The sequence below is a fragment of the Erythrolamprus reginae genome, chromosome 1 (genome assembly GCF_031021105.1).
Source record: "Erythrolamprus reginae isolate rEryReg1 chromosome 1, rEryReg1.hap1, whole genome shotgun sequence".
Taxonomy (NCBI): domain Eukaryota; kingdom Metazoa; phylum Chordata; class Lepidosauria; order Squamata; family Dipsadidae; genus Erythrolamprus; species Erythrolamprus reginae.
Genome location: NC_091950.1, coordinates 363258056 through 363281446, shown reverse-complemented (window position 1 = coordinate 363281446; position 23391 = coordinate 363258056). Strand labels below are relative to the sequence as shown.

Genomic DNA, 23391 nt, shown 5'->3' with positions numbered 1-23391 from the left:
CCAGCCGTGCTTAATAACTATCGTCCAGTCTCCAACCTTCCCTTTATGGGGAAGGTTGTTGAGAAGGTGGTGGCACTCCAGCTCCAGCGGTCCTTGGAAGAAGCCGATTATCTAGGTCCCCGGCAGTCGGGTTTCAGGCCCGGTTACAGCACGGAAACCGCTTTGGTCGCGTTGATGGATGATCTCTGGCGGGCCCGGGACAGGGGTTTATCCTCTGTCCTGGTGCTCCTTGACCTCTCAGCGGCTTTCGATACCATTGACCATGGTATCCTTCTGCACCGGCTGGAGGGGTTGGGGGTGGGAGGCACTGTTCTCCAGTGGTTCTCCTCCTACCTCTCTGGCCAGTCGCAGTCGGTGTTAGTGGGGGGTCAGAGGTCGACTCCTAGGTTTCTCCCTTGTGGGGTGCCTCAGGGGTCGGTCCTCTCCCCCCTGCTATTCAACATCTACATGAAACCGCTGGGTGAGATCATCCAAGGACATGGGGTGAGGTATCATCAATATGCGGATGATACCCAGCTTTACATCTCCACCCCATGCTCAGTCAACGAAGTGGTAGAAGTGATGTGCCGGTGCCTGGAGGCTGTTGGAGCCTGGATGGGTGTCAACAGACTCAAGCTCAACCCGGATAAGACGGAGTGGCTGTGGGTTTTGCCTCCCAAGGACAATTCCATCTGTCCGTCCATCACCCTGGGGGGGGGAATTATTGACCCCCTCAGAGAGGGTCCGCAACTTGGGCGTCCTCCTCGATCCACAGCTCACATTAGAAAAACATCTCTCAACTGTGGCGAGGGGGGCGTTTGCCCAGGTTCGCCTGGTGCACCAGTTGCGGCCCTATCTGGACCGGGACTCATTGCTCACAGTCACTCATGCCCTCATCACCTCGAGGTTCGACTACTGTAATGCTCTCTACATGAGGCTACCTTTGAAAAGTGTTCAGAAACTTCAGATCGTGCAGAATGCAGCTGCGAGACCAGTCACGGGCTTACCTAGGTATGCCCATTTTTCATCATCACTCCACAGTCTGCATTGGCTGCTGATCAGTTTCCGGTCACAATTCAAAGTGTTGGTTATGACCTTTAAAGCCCTTCATGGCATTGGACCAGAATATCTCCGAGACCGCCTCCTGCCGCACGAATCCCAGCGACCAATTAGGTCCCACAGAGTGGGCCTTCTCCGGGTCCTGTCAACTAAACAATGTCGGTTGGCGGGCCCCGGGGAAGAGCCTTCTCTGTGCACCGGCCCTCTGGAACCAACTCCCCCCGGAGATTAGAATTGCCCCTACTCTTCCTGCCTTCCGTAAACTCCTTAAAACCCACCTTTGCTGTCAGGCATGGGGGAACTGAAACATCTCCCCCTGGGCATGTTTAATTTATATATGGTATGCTTGTGTGTATGTCTGTTAGTATATGGGGTCTTTTTTAAATCTTTAAATATTTTAAATTTGTCAGATTATTTATGATTTGTTCCACGTGTTGTGAGCTGCCCCGAGTCTTTGGAGAGGGGCGGCATACAAATCTAAGTAATAAAATAAAATAAATAAATAAAGAATTCAATTCTATTCTATTTATGACTCCATAATCTAATTAGTATCATACGGCTTTGGTTAAAATTTACTGTGTTGAAATTTGAAGTTCTGGCATGTTGCAAGCCTTCCCACATAAGTAGCACTGAGCACTAATGAAATGCAGCATTAATGCACAGGTTTCAAAGGAAAATGTGGGCTTTACCACTAGACATGGGTTTTACCACTTTAGAGTTATTCAGCTATGTCAACATTTTGAATACAACTACCAGGATTTAATATTCCAATTCAGCTTTTAACTACTAAAAACAGAAGCTGTAAAATCCATTATTGCCTAAAATGAATACACATAGCCATCTTTAGAACAAATGGCAAATCTTCCTTAAATATATTCTCATAATAAATTGGAGAGGCTTATACTGTAATTATAGCATCTTCCCTATCCAAATTTGAAGCTTTTATGGCACTTGTGCACTTAATTATTTAAATGCATTGTAACATTTACTTCCTTGACAGGAAAATATTGATTTTTTAATCATTTTCAAGTTACTCCAGCACAAATAAATGTACTAGTTACAGTTAATGCACTGTGGTACATATATTAAATAGTAGCATTGCTTTATTAAATAGAACTATTATTTCATAATATATGAAATATGAAATTAATGTTTCAAAAAGCAGCACCTTTGGTTGAAGATTAGAATTGTAAATACTAAGTTTTTAATGATTCACAATGTATGTGTCCTAACATGAAGAATTCTTCTGAAATTTAAACATCAACAAATCACTTATGTGTGTGAAGGGGGGACCTTTAGATAACAAATAGCATGTATCTCCATATCACCGTTTATGCAATATACAATACAAGCTGGCAGCCACAATATATGCTTCTTAAAGTTATGACTGATACTTGTTGGACCTATCATTTTTTTTTTATTATTATAAAATTACTGAATTGTGTTTTGCATATGTTAAGTATATCACGCTTTTAAAATTTCTTCAGTAAAATACATAATTCACCAGCTAAAACATTCAAATGTGAAACACTTATTACATTGTCTGGAATTACAAGAGAAAATCAAAAGAACAGACAATCCATACAGTTCCATATTAACAATACATCAAGCACAGATATCATTTTATAACTTACTATTAAAAAAAAGATAAAGCCTTTCATGAATACATTTGTGTGCAAGCCTCTGTGTGGGCACATTATATCTGCATGCATGAAAGAAAAATATAATTGTTGATAAGTAAAGAGCAGTTAACTTTGTTTTGTTTGAACCAATATCATTTTAGCTTTAGAAACTACGACAGATGCCAACATTTCACTGTGAACAGATGGTAATTCCATCTAATAGTGCATCACTGTATTAGTAAGGTCTGTTGTGTATACAAACAGTAATAAACACTAGGTGAGGATCAAAATAAATTTTAATTGTTGACATTAAATTCTGGCAACCGTGCTTCTAAGGATAGTGAATTCTTTTCGCAAATCTGTCAGGTTTACTAATGCAGCTGCTAAAGCTTTCCTATAGCATGTCAAGTTAAAGCTAATAAAAATGCATTTGTATTACAGTTACTAAACCTTTACTGGTCTACTTTTTTTCATGCATTTACACTAAAAAAAAACCTCAGTGAAATATTATACAGGTAGCACTTAGAGCTCTTGGCTTTATCTCAAAAAATATGCTTCTTAAGGTTTCCCCTTTCATCAAATTTCTAAATAGCTACATTTCTAGTAGAACTCTGAGTAACATTCATGAAGATATGGTCTCATTTATGCTTTGCCAACTGTTCATTATAATTTCAACCTTTTGAATAGTGACATGTAGGGTTATCCGTTTAAAAAAAAAAACAGCATTTGTGTCTCATGCACAATTTCACTTTGTAAGCAAATGTGTAATTGGAGGCTTGCCCAGAGAGTGGAAGATCACTCATTCACTTGAGAGACTTGACCATTGTTATATCCCAAGGAATGTTTCAGCAATGTAAGGTCTCCATCATCCCAGCTGACTTCACATTAAACTAGCGAGGTTGATCATTAGGCCTGACTGTATAGATTGGGTTCAGCATTTCAGATTAGGAAACGTGAGTCAGCAATAGAATCCTATGTGCATTTCCAGGAAACCATTAATTTAAAGGACCCAGATTAAACATATTTTACATTTGAAAGAAATCTCTTCCCTTAATCTGAAACTGTGTTGTACAGTGGTACCTCTACCTAAGAATGCATCTACTTATGAACTTTTCTAGATAAGAACTGGGTATTCAAGACTTTTTTTGCCTCATCTCAAGAACCATTTCCCACTTACAAACCCAAGCCTCTGAAACTAACTGGAAAAGGCCGGAATAAGCCTCCGTGGGGCCTCCTTAGGAATTTCCTGGGAGGAAACAGGGCCGGAAAAGATGGTGAGAAGCCTCCGTGGGGCCTCCCTAGGAATCTCCTAGAAGGAAAGAGAGCCAGAAAAGGCAGTGAGGAAACTCAATGGGGTCTTCTTTAGGAATCTCCTGGGAGGAAACAGCCTCCTCGCTGCCTGTGGTTTCCCCAAGTGCACACATTATTTACTTTTACATTGATTCCTAGGGAAAAAATTGCTTCTTCTTACAAACTTTTCTACTTAAGAACCTGGTCACGGAACGAATTAAGTTCATAAGTAGAGGTACCACTGTACTATATTTAAAATACAACAGTCTAATAGTATATTTAAATTTTATGGAATGATTTAAAACAATGAAGAATTTAAAAAGAAAAACTGAAATAAACAATTTTTTGCAGTAGTGCTTAAACATCTAGATCAGTATTTTGTCAACCTCAGCAACTTTAAGATGTATGGACTTCAACTCCCAGAACTTCTCACTCAGACTGGGGAGTTGAAATCCATACATCTTAAAATTGCAGAGTTTAAGAAAGACTGATCTAGATGGTAAAATGAGATTCCTACCACGGTAAGTATATGTTCCTTGTTGGCTCTTCTCTCCGGAATTCTTTCATAATAAGAATTCTTCTAGTAGAGAAAGCACAGGTGACTTTGGATAAAGCACTGGCAAGGATCTAGGGTCTAGTAAGATATATATGTTCTGCATAATAATACATAGAATAATTGAAACTACATGTTTCCATTGAAAACTGCAACCTTTCAATCAGCTCTTTGGGGTCTTACAGAAAATCTGTTTACAGAATTTGTATATAATATGCCTTAAATATACACAAGTTTAAACAGTTCACCTTATTATGAGCATATTGAATCATTTTTGTTAAAAAAAGTAAATGTGATGGTGGTGTCTTTCCTTTTTTTAAAAAAAGTCCTTAAAAATATATTGCTTCCACCATATGTGACAACCAACAACTCACCAACCGATTTAAGATGCAGCATATTGAGCTGACCATATGTTACAGTGCTGTTGAATGGCTGAGTGATTCATGCCCGTCACATTCTAGTATATCAATTAAAGCTCCTTGAAGTCTGCATGATTTGTGTCTCTGTTATTAAACCCTGCTAATTCATCCCACTTACACATCTGTTATAAATCTCTAGGAGTGCTGCATGATTCATGGCAATCTGTGAGCATGGTACAGCAAATTCTTCTCCTTGTAATTAACAGTAAATTGTTTTACTGCCATGCAATGAATTTTTCAGTTATATTGCAAATGAACTCCTAAATGCATGGCTCTTTCCTAAGAAGTGACTTATATCATTAGGCAATTAAAAAGTATTGCTTTGAACCAAAAGCTTTTAATCAAGAGAAATACAACTTAAACTCAGCCTAAAGACCATGCAAATTTGACATACTGACAACAGAATAATTTGCACAATTTCCTAAGGAGTGAAATATGTCCTTTGGGGAAAACAAATAAATAAGTTTTGGCTCTTACAGTGGTGGAGAAAAGCACCCAATCTGTAGCCAGAGAATTTCTGGCAAGACAAAATACTAAGCAGATACACTTTATCTCACAAGTTATTTAAGCAATCTGTCATATCTATATTTCTCAGATTATGCTCCATGTCTCTAATTGTAACATAGTGCCTATAGTCTTAAAATAAATAATGGGATGATTAACCAAGCAAAATTATCACACAATTTCCAATGCTGTTCGTGGGTTTTCATCAAAAATGAAGCCAACTTTTTTTCCTTTAGCTTCCTAAAGCAGCTTCAATTCTTCATTTACACTCTTCTTATCACCACTACTGTCTAGGTCTTATCATCATCTCCACGTTCATAAGTGTAGATGTCACACCAGTAGATGAGCCACAAGTGAAATTAAACTCAAAGAAGAGGGACTGATTAAAATATACATCCATAAAAGGCATTTTACTGTGTTTTGTGATAGCTTAAAGAGAAAAAAAAAAGAGTTCACGTGTATATGTCCACATCCGGACACATGTATATATGCATTGGCATATATGTGTGTGTGTATACACACGCACACATGGGCATATGCCAATGCATATACACATGTGTCCGTTTGTTTGTTTGTTTGTTTGTTTATTTATTTATTTATTTGACTTATATGCTGCCCCTGCTCAAAAAAATAAAGCGAACACTTAAACAACACAGTATAGCTCCAAGTAAATCAAACTTCTGTGAAATCAAACTGTCCACTTAGGAAGCAACACTGATTGACAATAATTTTCACATGCTGTTGTGCACATTCAACTTTGTACAGAACAAACTATTCAATGAGAATATTTCATTCATTAAGATCTAGGATGTGTTATTTGAGTGTTCCCTTTATTTTTTGGAGCAGTATATATATATGTATATATATATATATATGTGTGTGTGTGTGTGTGTGTGTGTGTGTGTGTGTGTGTGTGTGTGTGTATACCTGTATCCAATGTGGACACAGGACTCAAAATGATTGGCTTAATGAGGGATTATTCAAGGCAGAACTGAACAAAATGATTTCACAACTAAGGCCAAACAATGTGTTATGAAAGCAGGGACAACAAAAAGCACCCTCACCCAGCAATTGCCAAGAAAGAAATAAATGATTGGCTTATGCATTATGAATTAAAATATGGAAAAATATTAGTGTACACTAACATTGATGCAATTAAAATAATATTAAGAGTACTTGTTTAATCTCCTTGGGTCCTATTCACAATGGCAAATTTTTATGTGTTTGAATGGAAACATTGTGAATTTTCAAACCAGAGACAAGCAGCCTGCCTGTTTTACTTTTTACAAAAAAAGCAAAATATAATGTACCACTAATTGCTAGTTAATTAATTATGGGCGATTTTAAAGACTGTGATAGAGTATTATGCTTAATAACCAGTATAAGAAGGAAAACCATTATAAGATCAATGGCCTATACTTTCTCAAAGTATACGATATTCAAAGTATTTCCTTCTAAATTCCCACCGAATTAAGCAAGATTGACAAAAAAAGTAATTTAAAAGACATTAAAAATTAAAATTTGTATAGACAACCCTGAGGAGGCAAGACTGCCTGGATATAAATTTAAAATGATAGGAAGTGATCTGGTGGATTAGATTAAACATTTTTAATCTATGAAACCACTCTACTACCTGTCAGATTGATCACAAGCAGGTTTGAAAGGAATTTGGCCCTTACTCTCTACTGGCTGCAATCTTGAATAGAATGGTTTACTGGAGATTATATATAATTGTTTTGACAAATAGCCTTTAAGCATTCTCCATTAATTTAACAGATACTGTAATGATTATCTGAACTACATTAAATTCTCACAAGGATGTTATGACCCATGAGGTGCTATATATCAATATAGCTTAAAGTGTGTATGGAAGAATGTGGAATTGCACAAATACAAATAATCTAAAAATCTATGAATCCGTTTTCAACATAGCTTGGCATGCATTTTTATTTTGCTGAAGAGACGGAATAACGACTCGGACACCAGAGCTGGATTTAAACTTGGGTCATTTTTATTATAATAAATTTGCATAATTTATTAATTAAATTAGCATAAATTAGCATAATTTGCATAATCAACATACTGAACTATGACCCGGAACCAAATGGACCTGCAGGGTCAAACAAACACTTCCGGGGCGGAAATGACGTAAAAGGTCAACATTCCTGGGCAACTATGGGCGTAATCGATGCTGGTCCAGGTGAGGGACCTCTCCCTCACCTGAGACCCTGCCATACACTCGCATGAGGGGGGTCCCGCCGGCTCACCCCTACCCTGGGACTTCAATAGCGGGACCCAAAGACAGGTTCCCCCCAAGTGCGCAGGTAGCACCCACCATGGTCTTGGAGAGAACCTGTCAATCATCCCCAAAGATGCCCAAGGGAGAACGCGCAGTTGCTGAAACCACCCAGATTTCCGCCCCTAACCTGCCTACCCAATGACCAGAGGTAAGCCAATTAACCTAATTAAATGCCAACACCCCCTAACCGCCCATCCATCTCCCCAGTGTGGAATGGGCGAAAAAACAGCCTGGCCTAATGGGCGAGGCTGCAAAAAATTCCCATTCGGCCCCCGCAGGCGACCCCGAAGCACACTGCAAAATAGGGAAGGGCGGGTGGGTGTCTGCTCAGGCACCAGGTCCGGGCGAAAAGGCTCTCTTCCCGGCCTGCTGTCCCTTAAATAGGGCCAGCAGGCCCCGCCCGGACCCGACGTCATGCCCAGCCACGTGGGCAGGGCCTTCTCGGCCGAAATCTCGCATCGCGAGATTTCGGCCGAAACCAAGATGGCGGCCGCCATCGAGAGGGCCCGAGTCTGCCGGCCCTCCAGCAAAAGCGCCGGGAAGCCGGTGAGTCGGCCGGCGATATTGCTGAAGAGACGGAATAACGACTCGGACACCAGAGCTGGATTTAAACTTGGGTCATTTTTATTATAATAAATTTGCATAATTTATTAATTAAATTAGCATAAATTAGCATAATTTGCATAATCAACATACTGAACTATGACCCGGAACCAAATGGACCTGCAGGGTCAAACAAACACTTCCGGGGCGGAAATGACGTAAAAGGTCAACATTCCTGGGCAACTATGGGCGTAATCGATGCTGGTCCAGGTGAGGGACCTCTCCCTCACCTGAGACCCTGCCATACACTCGCATGAGGGGGGTCCCGCCGGCTCACCCCTACCCTGGGACTTCAATAGCGGGACCCAAAGACAGGTTCCCCCCAAGTGCGCAGGTAGCACCCACCATGGTCTTGGAGAGAACCTGTCAATCATCCCCAAAGATGCCCAAGGGAGAACGCGCAGTTGCTGAAACCACCCAGATTTCCGCCCCTAACCTGCCACGGAGCGGGGGTCAGATCTCTATCTTGGCCCCCCGACTCCCCCCTCTATCTGCGCCAGCTCACGCAGAGACCTCTGCAGGTCCTGTAAGAAAATGGCGTTCCCCTGTTCTGACAGGTGAACGCCATCGGCCCGGTAAAGCCACGGCCGATCTACAGTGATGAGGGGATGGGCAACTACAATCCCCCCTAATTCTTTGACAGTCTTTCCCACGGCCTTATTCACCCTACGTCTAACCCGGTGGATGGCCCTAAGGGAAATGGCGTCCCTCCAAACGATCCTTGGAAGGATCTCTGACCACACCACTTGCGTGGTGGGCCACAACGTGCGAAGCCGCCGCAGGTCTTCGCGCGCCTGGACGATCAACGGTAGACCGCCAAGCAGGCATAGGTCATTGCCACCAAGGTGCAAGACCAGCCATCTGGGTGCGGCTATGGGCTGCCGACCACCCAGTCCCATCTGGGCGCGACCCTGGGTAGCCGCCCGCCCAGCAGCGCCGGGTACCGCCCTGAGATGCTGCGTACCCAGCAGCGTCGGTAGGAGGCCCTCCCACCGCATACCCCTCCGGCCCATCCAAACAACATTGACCCACCGTCCCAACGACAGCTGGGTCCCGATGGCACTTCTGGCAGCTGAGCGGCCGGCCCAGAAGACCATGCTGTGGCCACACAGCAGCGCCGTCGGTTTCTGCCTGGACTGGGAACCTGGAAGAGGACACACACAGAGAGGTTACCTAGCCTAAACCCTGCCCCGGATCCTCAGCGGGCCTAACATAACCCAAATATGCCGCTGACCGCCAGCGGCCGATCTCCTGAATCCGTTGGGCCGGGAGACCAGAAAGTGCCGCGCTAGTGGCGGCGCCAATACGGAACGAATGCGTTCCATAACCGGCGGGATCCATGCCTACCTGAGACATAGCCTTAGACACTATCGCCCAGAATTGATACCGGGTCAGGGGGGAACCATCCTGGTGTATAAAAAGGTACCCATGCCCTGACCCACGCAAAACACAAAATTGCTGCAAAGCAGCCACCGGGCAAACAGACTTATCGGTGGCTGCACTAAGTTCAAGTCTAACCCCTCTGTGTAACTGATCTGTCTTGGAGTGTCTCACCAAAAGGGAGACACCCCCCTGTCTAAAGGACAGATCAGCGAGCTGGAAGGCGCGGAGCGACAAGTCAGACTGCGAGGAGGCCATTGCCTCGCTGACCCTGAGGGCCCCGAAAAACATAACGCAAGCCGCTGCCCTGAACAGCCGAGCCTCATAAGGAGAGGCGCACAGACTGCCAAACATCTGATTAATCAGAGACAGCTGCTGAACCGTCAGGGCCCGACGAGCGTCAGCGGGAAACCCCTGTCGCTCCCTCACCCAACCTTCCAGCATCCTCCGGATGCGAAAATCACCCGTAAAATCACCAAACCCCCCCGCCTTGGACAGAAAGGCGAGGCCGGCTAACCTAGCCCTGATAGTCCTCACTGAAAGGCCACGCCCCTTCAGCAGGACACAGAATTCAGCTAGGTGCTCAACCGGGGCAGGCCAGCAATGAGGGTAACCCTTACCCAGCCTGAAATCCCCAAACTCCTTACCTGCACGCTGATAAGCTCGCAGGGTACTAGGAGCTACCGATAAGGCGATCGCCCTGGAGGCCTCATCTCTCCAGCTCTCGAGAGCCCGCCCAGGCTCCACAGGTGGGCTGGAAACACCTCCGGCGACTCTCGGGCCCACGGGGCCAGGGTCCGAAACCTGGACAACTGACCACGGGACAAGGCGTCAGCCACCCCGTTATCTAAACCAGGGACGTGCCTAGCCAAAAACAAAGCGTTCAAAGACAAGGACCTGTGCACAAAATGGCGGACAAGCCGCATCACCCTGTCACTCTTAGAGGACAGGGCGTTCACAACATGGACAACCGCTAGATTGTCACACCAAAAATGCACAGTCTTATCCCTGAACTGCTCCCCCCAGAGCTCTAAGGCCACTATTAAGGGGAAAAGCTCCAAAAAGGTTAAGTCCTTAACCAATGAACAGGCACTCCATTCCGGAGGCCATGCCGACCAGCACCACTGGTCACCTAACACTACCCCAAAACCGCAAGTCCCTGCGGCGTCGGAACACAGCTGCAGCTCCGCTTCCAAAAGAAGCTCCTGCCGCCAAAACGACAACCCGTTAAAACGTTCCAAAAACTCCCGCCACACGCAGAGGTCAGCCCTGACCCCTGCACATAAGCGGGTACGATGGTGGGGCAAACTCAGCCCCTTCATCGCATCATACAACCGGCGAGAAAAAGCCCTACCGGGCACCACTACCCGACAGGCAAAATTAAGAATCCCAGCCAACTCCTGGAGCTGCCGAAGAGTAACCTTCCTGCAGCCCAGGACCGCATCAAGTTTGGACCTGATCTTAATCAACTTATCCAGGGGCAATCTGGAAGATTGCTCCACTGAATCCAATTCAATACCCAGGAAGGTAATCCTGGTGGCAGGGCCTTCGGTCTTCTCGGAGGCTAAAGGCACCCCCAATTGAGCACAAAGGGCTTCGAAGTCCCGCATCAAAGCAAAGCATTGCTCAGATTGCGCAGGCCCGGCCACCAAGAAATCATCAAGGTAATGAACGACAGACCCCAGGCCACTCCGCCTCCTGAGCACCCACTCGAGGAAGGTACTAAAGCTCTCAAAGAGGGAGCAGGAAATAGAGCAGCCCATCGGCAATGCCCTATCCACATAAAACCCACCTTCGAAATGGAAGCCCAGCAGCTCGAAGTCGCCTGGGTGAATGGGGAGGAGCCGAAATGCCGACTTAATGTCGCATTTACCCATAAGGGCTCCCACCCCACACTCCCTAACCATAGCCACGGCCGCATCAAAGGATGCGTACCGGACGGAACAAAGCTCGTCAGGAATGAAGTCATTCACTGACTCCCCTTTTGGAAAAGACAAATGGTGAATCAATCTAAATTCACCACTCGCCTTTTTGGGGACCACACCTAAGGGGGACACACGAAGATTCGGAAAGGGCGGCTCCGGGAAGGGCCCAAGGACCCTGCCCTCGGCCACCTCCTTTCGAATCTTAGCCCGTACAATGTCTTCATGCCCGACAACCGACCTGAGGTTGTCGGACATGAAGGCCCTCCTAATACCCACATAAGGGATCCTAAATCCCTCAGAGAAGCCCCTCAAGAGCAACTCGGCTCTCGGGCGAGGGTGGTAGTCGATCAACCAACCCTCTAGCACAGAAACATTAATTGGGCTGGGCCCCTTTTCCCCCAGCTGGGGGGGGAGGTTTTCCTGGACCCCCGCCCTTCTTCTCCGCCCCCTTCTTGGGGCGGGGACAGACTGAAGCTGCATGGGACCCCCCACAATTCCCGCAGGCATGCTTGTATTTACAAAAGGGACGAAAACACGCCCCTTTTGCAGCAAACTCATGACAAGCGGGCGAGGCCCCCTTGCCAGCCACACCAGGAGTCGCCTTGGCCGGCGAAGCCGCGCCGGGCTCCTCCTCCATAAAGTGCCCACTATCCGTGCGCTCACACCCTTCCTTCCCGGACATATGCGTGGCCCGGAACCACAGGTCCGGGACCACCATATCCCACGGCAAGTTGGGCTCCACAGACATCCTCATGCGGAAACCCTTATCATAATGGCGCCAGATGGTGCCCTTATATTCAAAATGGGCCCTGGCGATTAAGTCTATATACTTAAACATGGCAGAGGCCATAGCCGGCTGCCGTTGTATCACTACCGACCCATAGGTAAGAAAGGCATACAGCCATGAGCTGAAGCATTTCGTTACCTTGGTCTTCTTCGTTTTCTCCCCCGGGACGATCTCCTTCTCCTGTTTGGGAACCTCGCGGTTCAACAGCGAAAAGAGATCCACATACTCGCCCCGCCAAATAGCCTCCTTGACCGACGGGTGAAGGTGGCAACCTAGAGGGGTGGATGGAAGCCCGCACGGTATGGCCCCCGCTTTAATACAAGCGAAGGGGTCCCACACCGAGTTGGCCGCCACACCAAACACACCCGCCCCATGGGGATAGGGGAAAACCGGGAGCGGGGGCATGACAGGAGGGGCCGGAGGAACCCACCCCCCTGCCCCGGACACCGCTGGTGTCCCCACAGGACCCGTCCCAGACACCGTAGCAGCGCTGGCCGCCGGCGGCCCCGGAGGAGGTACCGGCGGAGCCCACACCTGCCCACAGGTGCCCGCGGGGGACCCCAAAAAGCTGGCCCCACTCCCGACCCCCGCCGGGGGAAAACCCGGGGCGGGGGGAGGAAGAAAAGACAGGGATGTGTTGTGTGGTGCAGCCTCACCTGCCCCGTACGGGGTTGAAGACATCCACGGGGGGCCCAATGGTGCGGGGCCCGGGAAAGCCGCCATCGGCCCTGCCGGGGCCTGCCGTCCGAACGGAGCCGGCTGCCCAGCCTGGGCCGCCGCCGGCTCCCTCCCCAACGCTGCGGGAACTTGGTTGCTGGCCGCTCCGGGGACTGCACCACTCCTCCACTGCTCGAGCTCATCGAGCCTCTCCAACACCCTGGCCCAAGACAAAGCAGGAGAAATATCAGTTTGAGGGGCAGGAGGCAACGCGACCACCCCCCCCTGGTCAGGGACCACCCCCGCAGTCCCCTCCCTGCTGGCCCGGGCCCGGGCAGAAGGCCTAAGGGCCCTTCTGGGTCGCACCGCTGGCGGAGCCATCGGAGTAGAGGCAGGCCTCTTCTTAGGAGCCATCACCCTGCTCCTTGTATGCAATGAGCAATAAAACTAGGCCACAACCCACCGCCCGGGTGGCAGGCCCAACTCCCCCAACGCAGGGGCCAACCTAGAGCCTAAGCCCCAGCAACCCTTCACCCCCTTTATTGGGAATAATATTAATGAGAGATTGACACAGTGTTAACTGATTGATATCCCCCAAATGGCAAGCCTCCCTGCGCAGGCAGGCCTCCAAGGCCTGTGATTCAACCTCCCAAGACCGGGGGCCCAGACAAAGCACCCCCCAGCACGCCCTCCTCCCGGCCGGGAGGAGGTTACCAGTCCCCCTCGGGCCCGAGGGGGATCCTGAAGACTGCAGCCACACGAAGGGAGGATAAGGCCACACGTCGTCCTGTAGAAGAAGAGCCAGATAACCTCGTTGCGCAACGAGCACAGCACTTTTCGCCCCCTCGGCAGGCCACAAAATGGCGGCCGCGACACGAGGGAGACCCAAAATGGCGGCCGAGCAGCACCCAAGAAGTGTCTGCTCAGGCACCAGGTCCGGGCGAAAAGGCTCTCTTCCCGGCCTGCTGTCCCTTAAATAGGGCCAGCAGGCCCCGCCCGGACCCGACGTCATGCCCAGCCACGTGGGCAGGGCCTTCTCGGCCGAAATCTCGCATCGCGAGATTTCGGCCGAAACCAAGATGGCGGCCGCCATCGAGAGGGCCCGAGTCTGCCGGCCCTCCAGCAAAAGCGCCGGGAAGCCGGTGAGTCGGCCGGCGATATTCTAAGAGCAATTTGGTTCAAGGAAAGAGCAGATTCAGTAATACCCTGCCTAATTTACTAAACTGTAGCTACCTTGCAAGGATGTTGTTTTTCTTTGTGAAATATTTATTGCTTGCTCATGATTAGACTAGAATTAGCCATGAGTTTTCATAAAAATCTAATATGTATTATTTCAAAGGATAGGCATAATCAGCATCAGCATCAGTAACACCTAGGTGTGTCTTGGTTTTCACTCCTGCTATTATATCATTCAATTGAATGACCTCTAAATGTTTAGTTCATTGATTCAGAATTGCAATGCTAGGACTATCTAATCAATAACATTGTTTATTTCAGGTTCACATAAAGGAACTCTATTAGATACATTTAAAGTCCATTTAAAGTTTTCACAATATTTTAAATTAATGGTCACATGAGTACTACTGCATTAGCTTCACTGGCAATGATGAATATCGAGAAAAAAACAAATGTATGAGGATGAACAGATTGTTAAGCAGCAGTGGGAATTTGGACATTTGCTTGTAATTCAGGTATCAGAATTCTGTTTGTAAATGCTGCACACCCTATGCGAATGACTTTGTATTATTTTATTATTTTTCTTAATATTGGAAATAAGTTCTCTAAAATATTAATAGTATATTCTCAGGTTGATCATAGTCTTCATGACAACGCAAACCAAGGAAAGCAGAAAGATTCACAAACATCGCACACGCACTTTCCTAGCTTGATTGTGACAATATTACTATCTGCTGTTTTTCTTTTCTTTTTTGTGGTAATACCTACACAGATGGACCTGTCAGCCCCCCTGCATGTCTAAATATTCACTTTTATTTTGACACATGAGCAAGAGACAATAACTAAATGGTTATCTTTCCTCAGCCACCAGCTGTTCTCACTGGCAGCATAGGCAGTAGGAAGATTTACATGAACTACAGACCTGGTTTTAATAGTGATATTTGGTGATTGTTCATTGAAAAAAAATTACTCGTGGCTATTGGCTATCACTTTTTATGAATTTACTTTCATGTGTCAAAAATTACAATAGTGAATTTTTTTCCAATATTTTCAATTTAAAAACAGATGGCAAAGAAAGAAAATATGTAAGAATGAAAAAAAGATTAAATACATATGATAATATTCCCTGCTAATATGTCCAGAGCCTGAATTCTGTAAAGAAGAGATACTATTGACTACCAATGGTTCTGCTGAACTCTTGATTTTAATATAAATTGAAACTCTGTTTGTCTACAATTCAATTTTTACTTTCTCTACTAAGAGAATGGGGAAAATATGACAATCAACCTGTATGAATAAGGAAGTGTTCGGATGGTTATTTCTGATGGTTATTTGTATTAGTCTTTCGGCTACATGGTCATACAGATATTAGCCATTCAACTAGACTTCATGGTAGTAGACAAGGCTCACAAGAGAGTAGTGATAATAGATGTAGTGGTGCCAAGGAACAGCAAAATCAGGAAGGCGTATGAGAAGCTGCAGAAGTACCAGGGCCTGAAGGAAAACTAGAATTAATATTGAAAAATAAAGGCCAAAGTGATCCCAGTAGGCACTTGAGGCTATGATTCCTGAGTGGGAGAATGATTCTAACAAATCCCAGGAGCAACATTAGAGATCTCTGTTTATAAGAGTTGACAGGAACTCTCAGAACACTCAAACTCGCAGGCATCTTGTAGAGGACCCAATATTGAAAAAGACACGTACCACTCAGAGGGGTAGGAAGGGTTTATATATACTTGTTAATTGCCTTTTTTGTGCATCTTAATTAAAGTTAAGATGTCCATTTGTTGGCTTGAAAAAAATTAATTCTGAAAAAGTCAATAGGCTGTTAGGCTTCAATGAACAATTCAGATTTTAAAAATGACAAACTAGTAAGGAAGCTTCTTCTTTAATAAAGATCCGATATAAATTGCATTAGTTACTGTTTAAGCTGCTCAGCAGCAGAAATTCAGAAAGTTGATATCGAAAAGCGACAGCTGGGTTCAAGAATGATATGAATTGTAGCTTCCTACTGTACTTCATCAATTAAAATGGAGGAAGGGGCCATCCGTAGCAAAACTGTTTGCGGACTATTATATTTCAGTATTGTAATTTACATAGCAAAGTCCCACAAACTCTTCTATGCAAAAAGAAAACATACTTTTTATTTGAGATGCTAATTTTCTATGTATAATGATTAACTTGACAGGAAGATTAAACAACAATCTCCAAATAAAAAAGTGTATTACTTATTTGTTATGACAGAGATAATCTTCTCTTACCATAGAAAAGAAATATAAAGTAAGAAAATAAATGTAATGCTATAAGATTATGATGTAGAAAGTTGCATCATACTGAAAGTATGTCATTCTCGCAATCATAGTTACTATAGCTCATGGGTGTCAAACTTGATCGTGTCACGTGACATATTACGAGGAAAAATAACTTTAATCTAACATCAAAGAAGTAACATTGCATATATAAAGTGTTCAAAATTCTTAACTATTTGTAAATAAAACACAAACAAATAAATATACAGTGGAACCTCGACATACGAGCAGCTCTACTTACGAGCTACTCGAGATAAGAGCTGGGAGGGGAGCGACATTTTTGTTCGCCTCCCGAGCTCACATTCGGGATACGAGCGCCAAGGAGCTGTCTCCGGAAGCCGAAAGCTAACTTCCGCGTTCGGCTTCAGGAGACAGCTCCTTGGCGCTCGTATCCCGCGTGTTTTAAAAGGTTGCAGCCAGCCTGGGGGGCTCGGGGGGGTGCTGGCAAGCCCCCCAGGCCGGCTGCAACCTTTTAAAACACGTGCGCCGCTTCGCAGCTGTCTCCTGAAGCCGGAACGCTAACTTCCGCGTTCGGCTTCAGGAGACAGCTGCAAAGCGGCGCGCGTGTTTTAAAACGTGGCAGGCGGCCTGGGGGGCTCGGGGGCTTCCCCCGAGCCCCCCAGGCCGGCTGTGACGTTTTAAAACACGCGCGCCGCTTTGCAGCTGTCTCCTGAAGCCAAACGCGGAAGTTAGCGTTCCGGCTTCAGGAGACAGCTGCAAAGCGGCGCGCATGTTTTAAAACGTCACAGCCGGCCTGGGGGGCTCGGGGGGAAGCCCCCGAGCCCCCCAGGCTGGCTGCCACGTTTTAAAACACGCGCGCCGCTTCGCAGCTGTCTCTGAACGTTAACTTCCGCGTTCGGCGGCAGCGGGTTTTTTTGTTGTTGCGCTAATTAATTGACTTTACATTGTTTCCTATGGGAAACAATGTTTCGTCATACGAGCGTTCCGACTTACGAGCCTCCTTCCGGAACCAATTAGTCTCGTAAGTCGGGGTTCTACTGTATATCTTAGAAATGGCAGGCAACATCCAAAACAAAAAAGATGCATGGACAAAATGTGAAGGCAAGAATGTGCTAAGAAAAAGAAAATGTGTTCAGTATTTATATAGCAAAGTGTTCAACATAAGCAGCAATACAATGTATGATTAAAATGTTGATGTAGGACTGAGCAAATGTAAATTCACATCACGGAGTTATGGAAACTCAATGGCAGCTTTAGGTCCGTTACTGTCTTTCAGCCTAAATCTCATTATATAGTTATGTTGTGAGGAAAAGGAGGAAAGAATGCTAACCACTTTACTTTGAGCTTCTGGAGGCAAGACGAGAAGTAATAAAATACTTTAAACTATATGTCATAGTGATGAACTTCTACCTCAAATATAAAGACTAGTTTACAGAATGTTCCTTCTGGTCAAGGTCATATATACAGTGGTACCTCTTATGAACACCTCTACTAATGAACTTTTTGAGATACGAACCTGGTGTTTAACATTTTTAACACTTCCCTACTTTGGAGAGGAGCGGCATACAAATCTAATAAATTATTATTATTATTATTATTATTATTATTATTATTATTATTATTGCCTCTTCTTCTGAACTATTTTCACCTTACGAACCCAAGCCACCGCCGCTGGGTTGCCCCATCTTCGGATTACCATTGCCAACAGAAGCGCCCGTTCTTGCGTTGCTGAGATTCCCCTGAACCTCCCCTCACTGGGATTCCCTTCATTTTTGTCAGCGCTGCTTTGAATCCCAGCGAGGGGAAGCTCAGGAAACCCCCAGCAACGCAGGAATGGGTGCTTTGGCTGGCAACAGAAGTCTAGAGGCAGGGATTCCCAGCGAGGGGAGGCTCAGGGAAATCCCAGCAACGCAAGAACGGGTGCTTCGGCTGGCAACGAAAGTCTAGAGGCGAGGATTCCCAGCAGCACAAGGCAAAAGGGGTGACTTTTGGAATGGGGTTGCACACATTATTTGCGAGTCTTCGGAGAGGGATGGCATATGCACATGTGGGAGGGGCACACATTAAATTATTATTATTATTATTATTATTATTATTATTATTATTATTATTATTATTAATTTTACATTGATTCCTAAGGGGAAAATTGCTTCTTCTTATAAATTTTTCTACTTAAGAATCTGGTCGCGGAATGAATTAAGTTCGTAAGAGGAGGTATCACTGTACCTGGATTTTAATACCACATTAAGCCACAGTATAATTCTTGTGGTTTTGGTTTAGCTATTGTGCTTTGTGAAATATGGTTTATACCAGTGATGGTGAACCTTTTTTTCCTCAGGTGTCAAAAGCACGTGCGTGCATGTCAACACCCATAATTCAATGCCCCCGTGTGCCCCTCCCACATGTCCATATGACCCTCCCCCATGCTGCCCTGCCCCCTGTGCATGTGCACATGACTCCCTTCCACACTGCCCTATTTTCCAACTTTGGGTGGGCCTGGTAGGTCCATTTTTCACCCTCTCCAGCCTCCAGAAGCTTGCCTGTGGAAGACAAAAATGTCCTCCTCCGCCCCTCAGAAGCCCTCTGGAGGCCAAAAACATGCTCCTAGAGCCTCCTTATGAGCTGAAAATAGTTGGGCAGTGTGTACATGTACGCTGGAGTTGAGCTAGGACAACAGCTTGCATGCTGGCAGATATGGCTCCACATGGCTCCTTTGGCACATGTGCCATAGGTTCACCACCACAGATTTATACCTTAACTTTAACCATATTTCTGTGGCATGATTAAAACAAATGAAAACAGATGACTTAACCATTACATTCACAGGATGTAAATGCAGGTATGCATTCAATCGCAGCATCTCTAACTAAAATAATAATTTCAAATGGGCAATATAGCTGCCCCGAGTCTTCGGGGAGGGGCGGCATACAAAACTAAATAATAATAATAATAATAATAATAATAATAATAATAATAATAGTTGTTGTTGTTGTTGTTGTTGTTGTTATATTTCTACTTATGAATATGGTCATAGAATAATAATAATAATAATAATAATAATAATAATAATAATAATAATAATAATAATATTATTATTATTAAACAATGATTGATAGAAAAAGCACCACAATATCCCTATTAGCCGGCAGCATGAATATCCCTGTAAACCTAATGAATTTGCTGCAACAAAGTGACACCAGTGTTGTATGATTTTACCATGATGCCACAATAGAAATCCAAAGGAAACAAATTTTATAGAAGGGCTGCAAATTACTTTATGTGTTATGCAGTTGTTTATTGATACGATCACTACAACTTGCAACCTTTGTAGGAAACATTTTAAAAATTGGCTTAATTAAGAAAAGTTTTAATTAAATCTTTCTACTTTATTATAAGCTTAGTCCCCACCTTAGGCACAAAGCCAACTGAGTCACCTTGGGCTAGTCACTTTATCTTGGCCCTCGGAAGGAGGCAATAGCAAACCACTTCTGAAAAACACCTTGCCAAGAAAACCACAAGGTATTTATTATCCAGGTAGTCTCCAAGATTCAGATGGAAATGTAGAAAATACACTAAATTTTTTAAAACTTGCAATTAATCAGTCACATAATAAAAAGCATAACAAAGCCTCCTTACTGGCCTCTTTAGAAAGTCATGAACTAGCTTTACACAGAGACACCTTCTGTTTTGCCTTACCAGCAGCTAAAGTTTGTCCCATTCCTGGCTTGCTGTCGACACATCCAAATCTATTGCAGAGAGTAATGGTAAAAGAGTATGTTCTATATGGCTCCAGTCCTGACATCACATAGGATTGCTCATGAGCTTCAGTAACACACAAAGTCTGCAAAAGAAAGAGACTCAAGATGTCTAGTCTGGGTGCACTTCTTTTACTTTACATAAGTACGATAGCATATTTAACAATACAGTAATACCTCATGATACGAACTTAATTGGTGCAAGGAGGAGGTTCGTAAGCCGAAAGGTTAGTAAGACGAAACATTGTTTCCCATAGGAAACAATGTAAAGTCAATTAATAAGTGCAACCAAACCCCCCCCCCCCCGCAAAAAAACGGCTTTCGGCGACTGCTGGGAAGCCGCACGGCTGTTTTAAAAGGTGACAGCCGGCCTGGGGGGCTTCCCAGCACCCCCCCGAACTCGGGTTCGTGGTTCGGGTGGGTGCTGGGAAGCCCCCCAGGCCGGCTGCAACCTTTTAAAACAGCCACGTGGCTTCCCAGCTGTCTCCAAACGCCGAACGCGGAAGTTCGGCTTTGGCGTTCGGCTTCAGGAGACAGCTGGGAAGCGGCGCGGCTGTTTTAAAAGGTCGCAGCCAGCCTGGGGGGCTTCCCAGCACCCCCCTGAACCCAGAAGATAGCATGGACAGACTACATACTGTACAGCAGCATAACAAACTATCAACAATAGTGCATTGAAAGAGCTATCATTTCTCTACAAGCAAGAACTGGTGGGACCATAAAATAGAGAAATTCATAGAAAATGAAGTTAAATTGCTCTGAGACTTCAGAATTCAAACAGACAGGCACCTGCTAAATAACAGGCCAGACTTAGTAGCTATCAATAAGTCAACTGCATGGGCAGTTCCTCGACAAGATTGAAGGAAAAGTTGATAAGGAGAAGACCTGGTTATGGCTCACTAATGGAACACTGAAAAATGAGACAGGTTTGATTCTTGCAGCCCAGGTGCAAGCAATCAGAGCAAATGCAATCAATGCCAGGATTGAAAAATCAGCTGATGACCCCCAAAATGCAGATTTTGCAAGGAAGCTAGTGAAACAATTGATCATAGACAGACAGACTACAAACAGAGGCACAACTACATGGCCCAGATGCTTCATTGGAACCTGTGCCACAACTACCATCTACCAGTGGTAAAGAACTGGTGGCATCATAAACCTGAGAAAGTAGTTGAAAAGAAGCATGCCAAAATACTTTGGGACTTTCAAATACAAACTGACAAGGTTTTGAAACACCAGACCTCACCCTTGTGGAAAAGAAAAAAGTGTGGATCGTTGATGTTGCCATACCAGGTGACAGTGAAATTGATGAAAAACAACAAGAAAAACTTAGCCGATCTCATGATCTTAAAATTGAACTATGGCTCTGGCATAAAGCAGTACAGGTGGGTCCAGTAGTAATCGGCACATTGGGTGTTGTACCAAAAGACCTCAGCCAGCATTTTAAAACAATAAACATTGACAAAATCATGATCTGTTCGTTGTAAAAGGCCACTGCGCTTGGATCTGCATGCATCATACGAAAATATATCACACCGTCTTAGATGCTTGGGAAATGTTCAACTTGTGATATTGTGATATGAAACCCAGCATATAATAATAACAACAACAACAAAAACAACAATAACAATAATATCAGTTTTAAAAACGCAACAGAGAAGGGAGAAACAGGCAATTTCTACTATTTTAGGCATAACAAAAAAAATAGAAAATAGTATATCCATATTGGGCTAGTTGAATATCTTTTCAGAATAAAATCATATATTTATATTCACAAGGGACAACTTAACTTCAGAAGAGTCTTTCAAAAATCATTATTTCCCTTTGATAAGAATGCAAATAAATAGTCAGAGCCACCTTGGGCAGTTTGCCATAACAACTTTGAGACCTCACTGTATTTTAATAAATCTAGGCATTGCTCCATTGGCAAATCTCAATTTGGCATAGCGATAAAGATTGGGACCACTTTAGAGGATCCATACATCAATAAGCAGAGAAAACAGATTGCTAATAACAATAATACCTGAGAAAACATTGGCAATACTTTTTGTTCAGTAATTACATTGACGCTATACCCCATCACTTCTCCTCTTGCTTCATTATCTCGTGGCTTTTCCCAAGACACATTCAGAGAATATGGTGAAAGAGGGAATACTGATGGAAGTGGCATGAATACAGGAGCTAAAACACAAATAAATGTGCTAATTTATCATAAAATAAATGAACAACATGTGTCAAGCACGTTTTCCCACTAAATTTGTAAAATACCATCTGTTAAACTTGATAAAATGGCTCTTCGCATCCAATTCCTAAATAAGCAGCTTGTAGAAATTAATTTTCAGGTCTAAAAGGAATTTTCATTTTTTTAAAAAAGCTACAACTTCAAAGTAAACGTTATAAGCAAACTCTTCGATCTTTTAAAAAAATATAGTGATACCTTGTCTTAAAAATTTAATTGGTTCCGGAACGAGGTTCTTAAGGTGAAAAGTTTGTAAGATGAAACAATGTTTCCCATAGGATTCAATGGAAAAGCAATTAATGCGTGCAAGCCCAAAATTCACCCCTTTTGCCAGCCGAAGCGCCAATTTTTGCACTGCTGGGATTCCCCTGAGGGTCTCCTCCATGGGAAAACCCACCTCTGGACTTCTGTGTTTTTGCGATGCTGCAAGGGAATCCCAGCATCACAAAAACGAGCACTTCGCTGGCAACGGAAGTCCGTTTCCCAGCGAAGGGAGCATCAGTGAAATCACAGCATCGCAAAAACACAGAAGTCCTCGAAACCTCACCTCCGGACTTCTGTGTTTCTGCGATTCCCCTGCAGCATCACAAAAACACGGAAGTCCGGAGGTGGGGTTTCCCATGGAGGGGAGCCTCAGGGGAATCCCAGCAGCACAAAAATGGGTGCTTTGCTGGCAACGGAAGTCCAGAGGCGGGGCATCCCAGTGGCGGTGGTGGGTTTCTAAGGTGAAAATAGTTTGTAAGAAGAGGCAAAAAAATCTTAAACCCCGGGTTTGTATCTCGAAAAGTTTGTAAGACGAGGCGTTTGTAAGATGAGGTATCACTGTATATGGTGTAAACCATTACCTAAATGTTAAATACAATATATGCTTTGTAAA

General features: G+C 44.6%; 1 protein-coding gene across 1 annotated transcript in view; it reads right to left on the bottom strand.

The window, feature by feature from the left end:
- The window catches only part of USH2A (usherin), a 584211-nt gene that overhangs the window by 410446 nt on the left and 150374 nt on the right, over window positions 1-23391 (bottom strand). Inside the window, exons 20-21 of the mRNA XM_070728574.1 lie at window positions 22299-22456; window positions 20220-20364 (exon numbers count right to left, since the gene is read on the bottom strand). Of these exons, the coding sequence (XP_070584675.1) occupies window positions 20220-20364; window positions 22299-22456 (303 nt within the window). The remainder of the gene's footprint in view (window positions 1-20219; window positions 20365-22298; window positions 22457-23391) is intronic.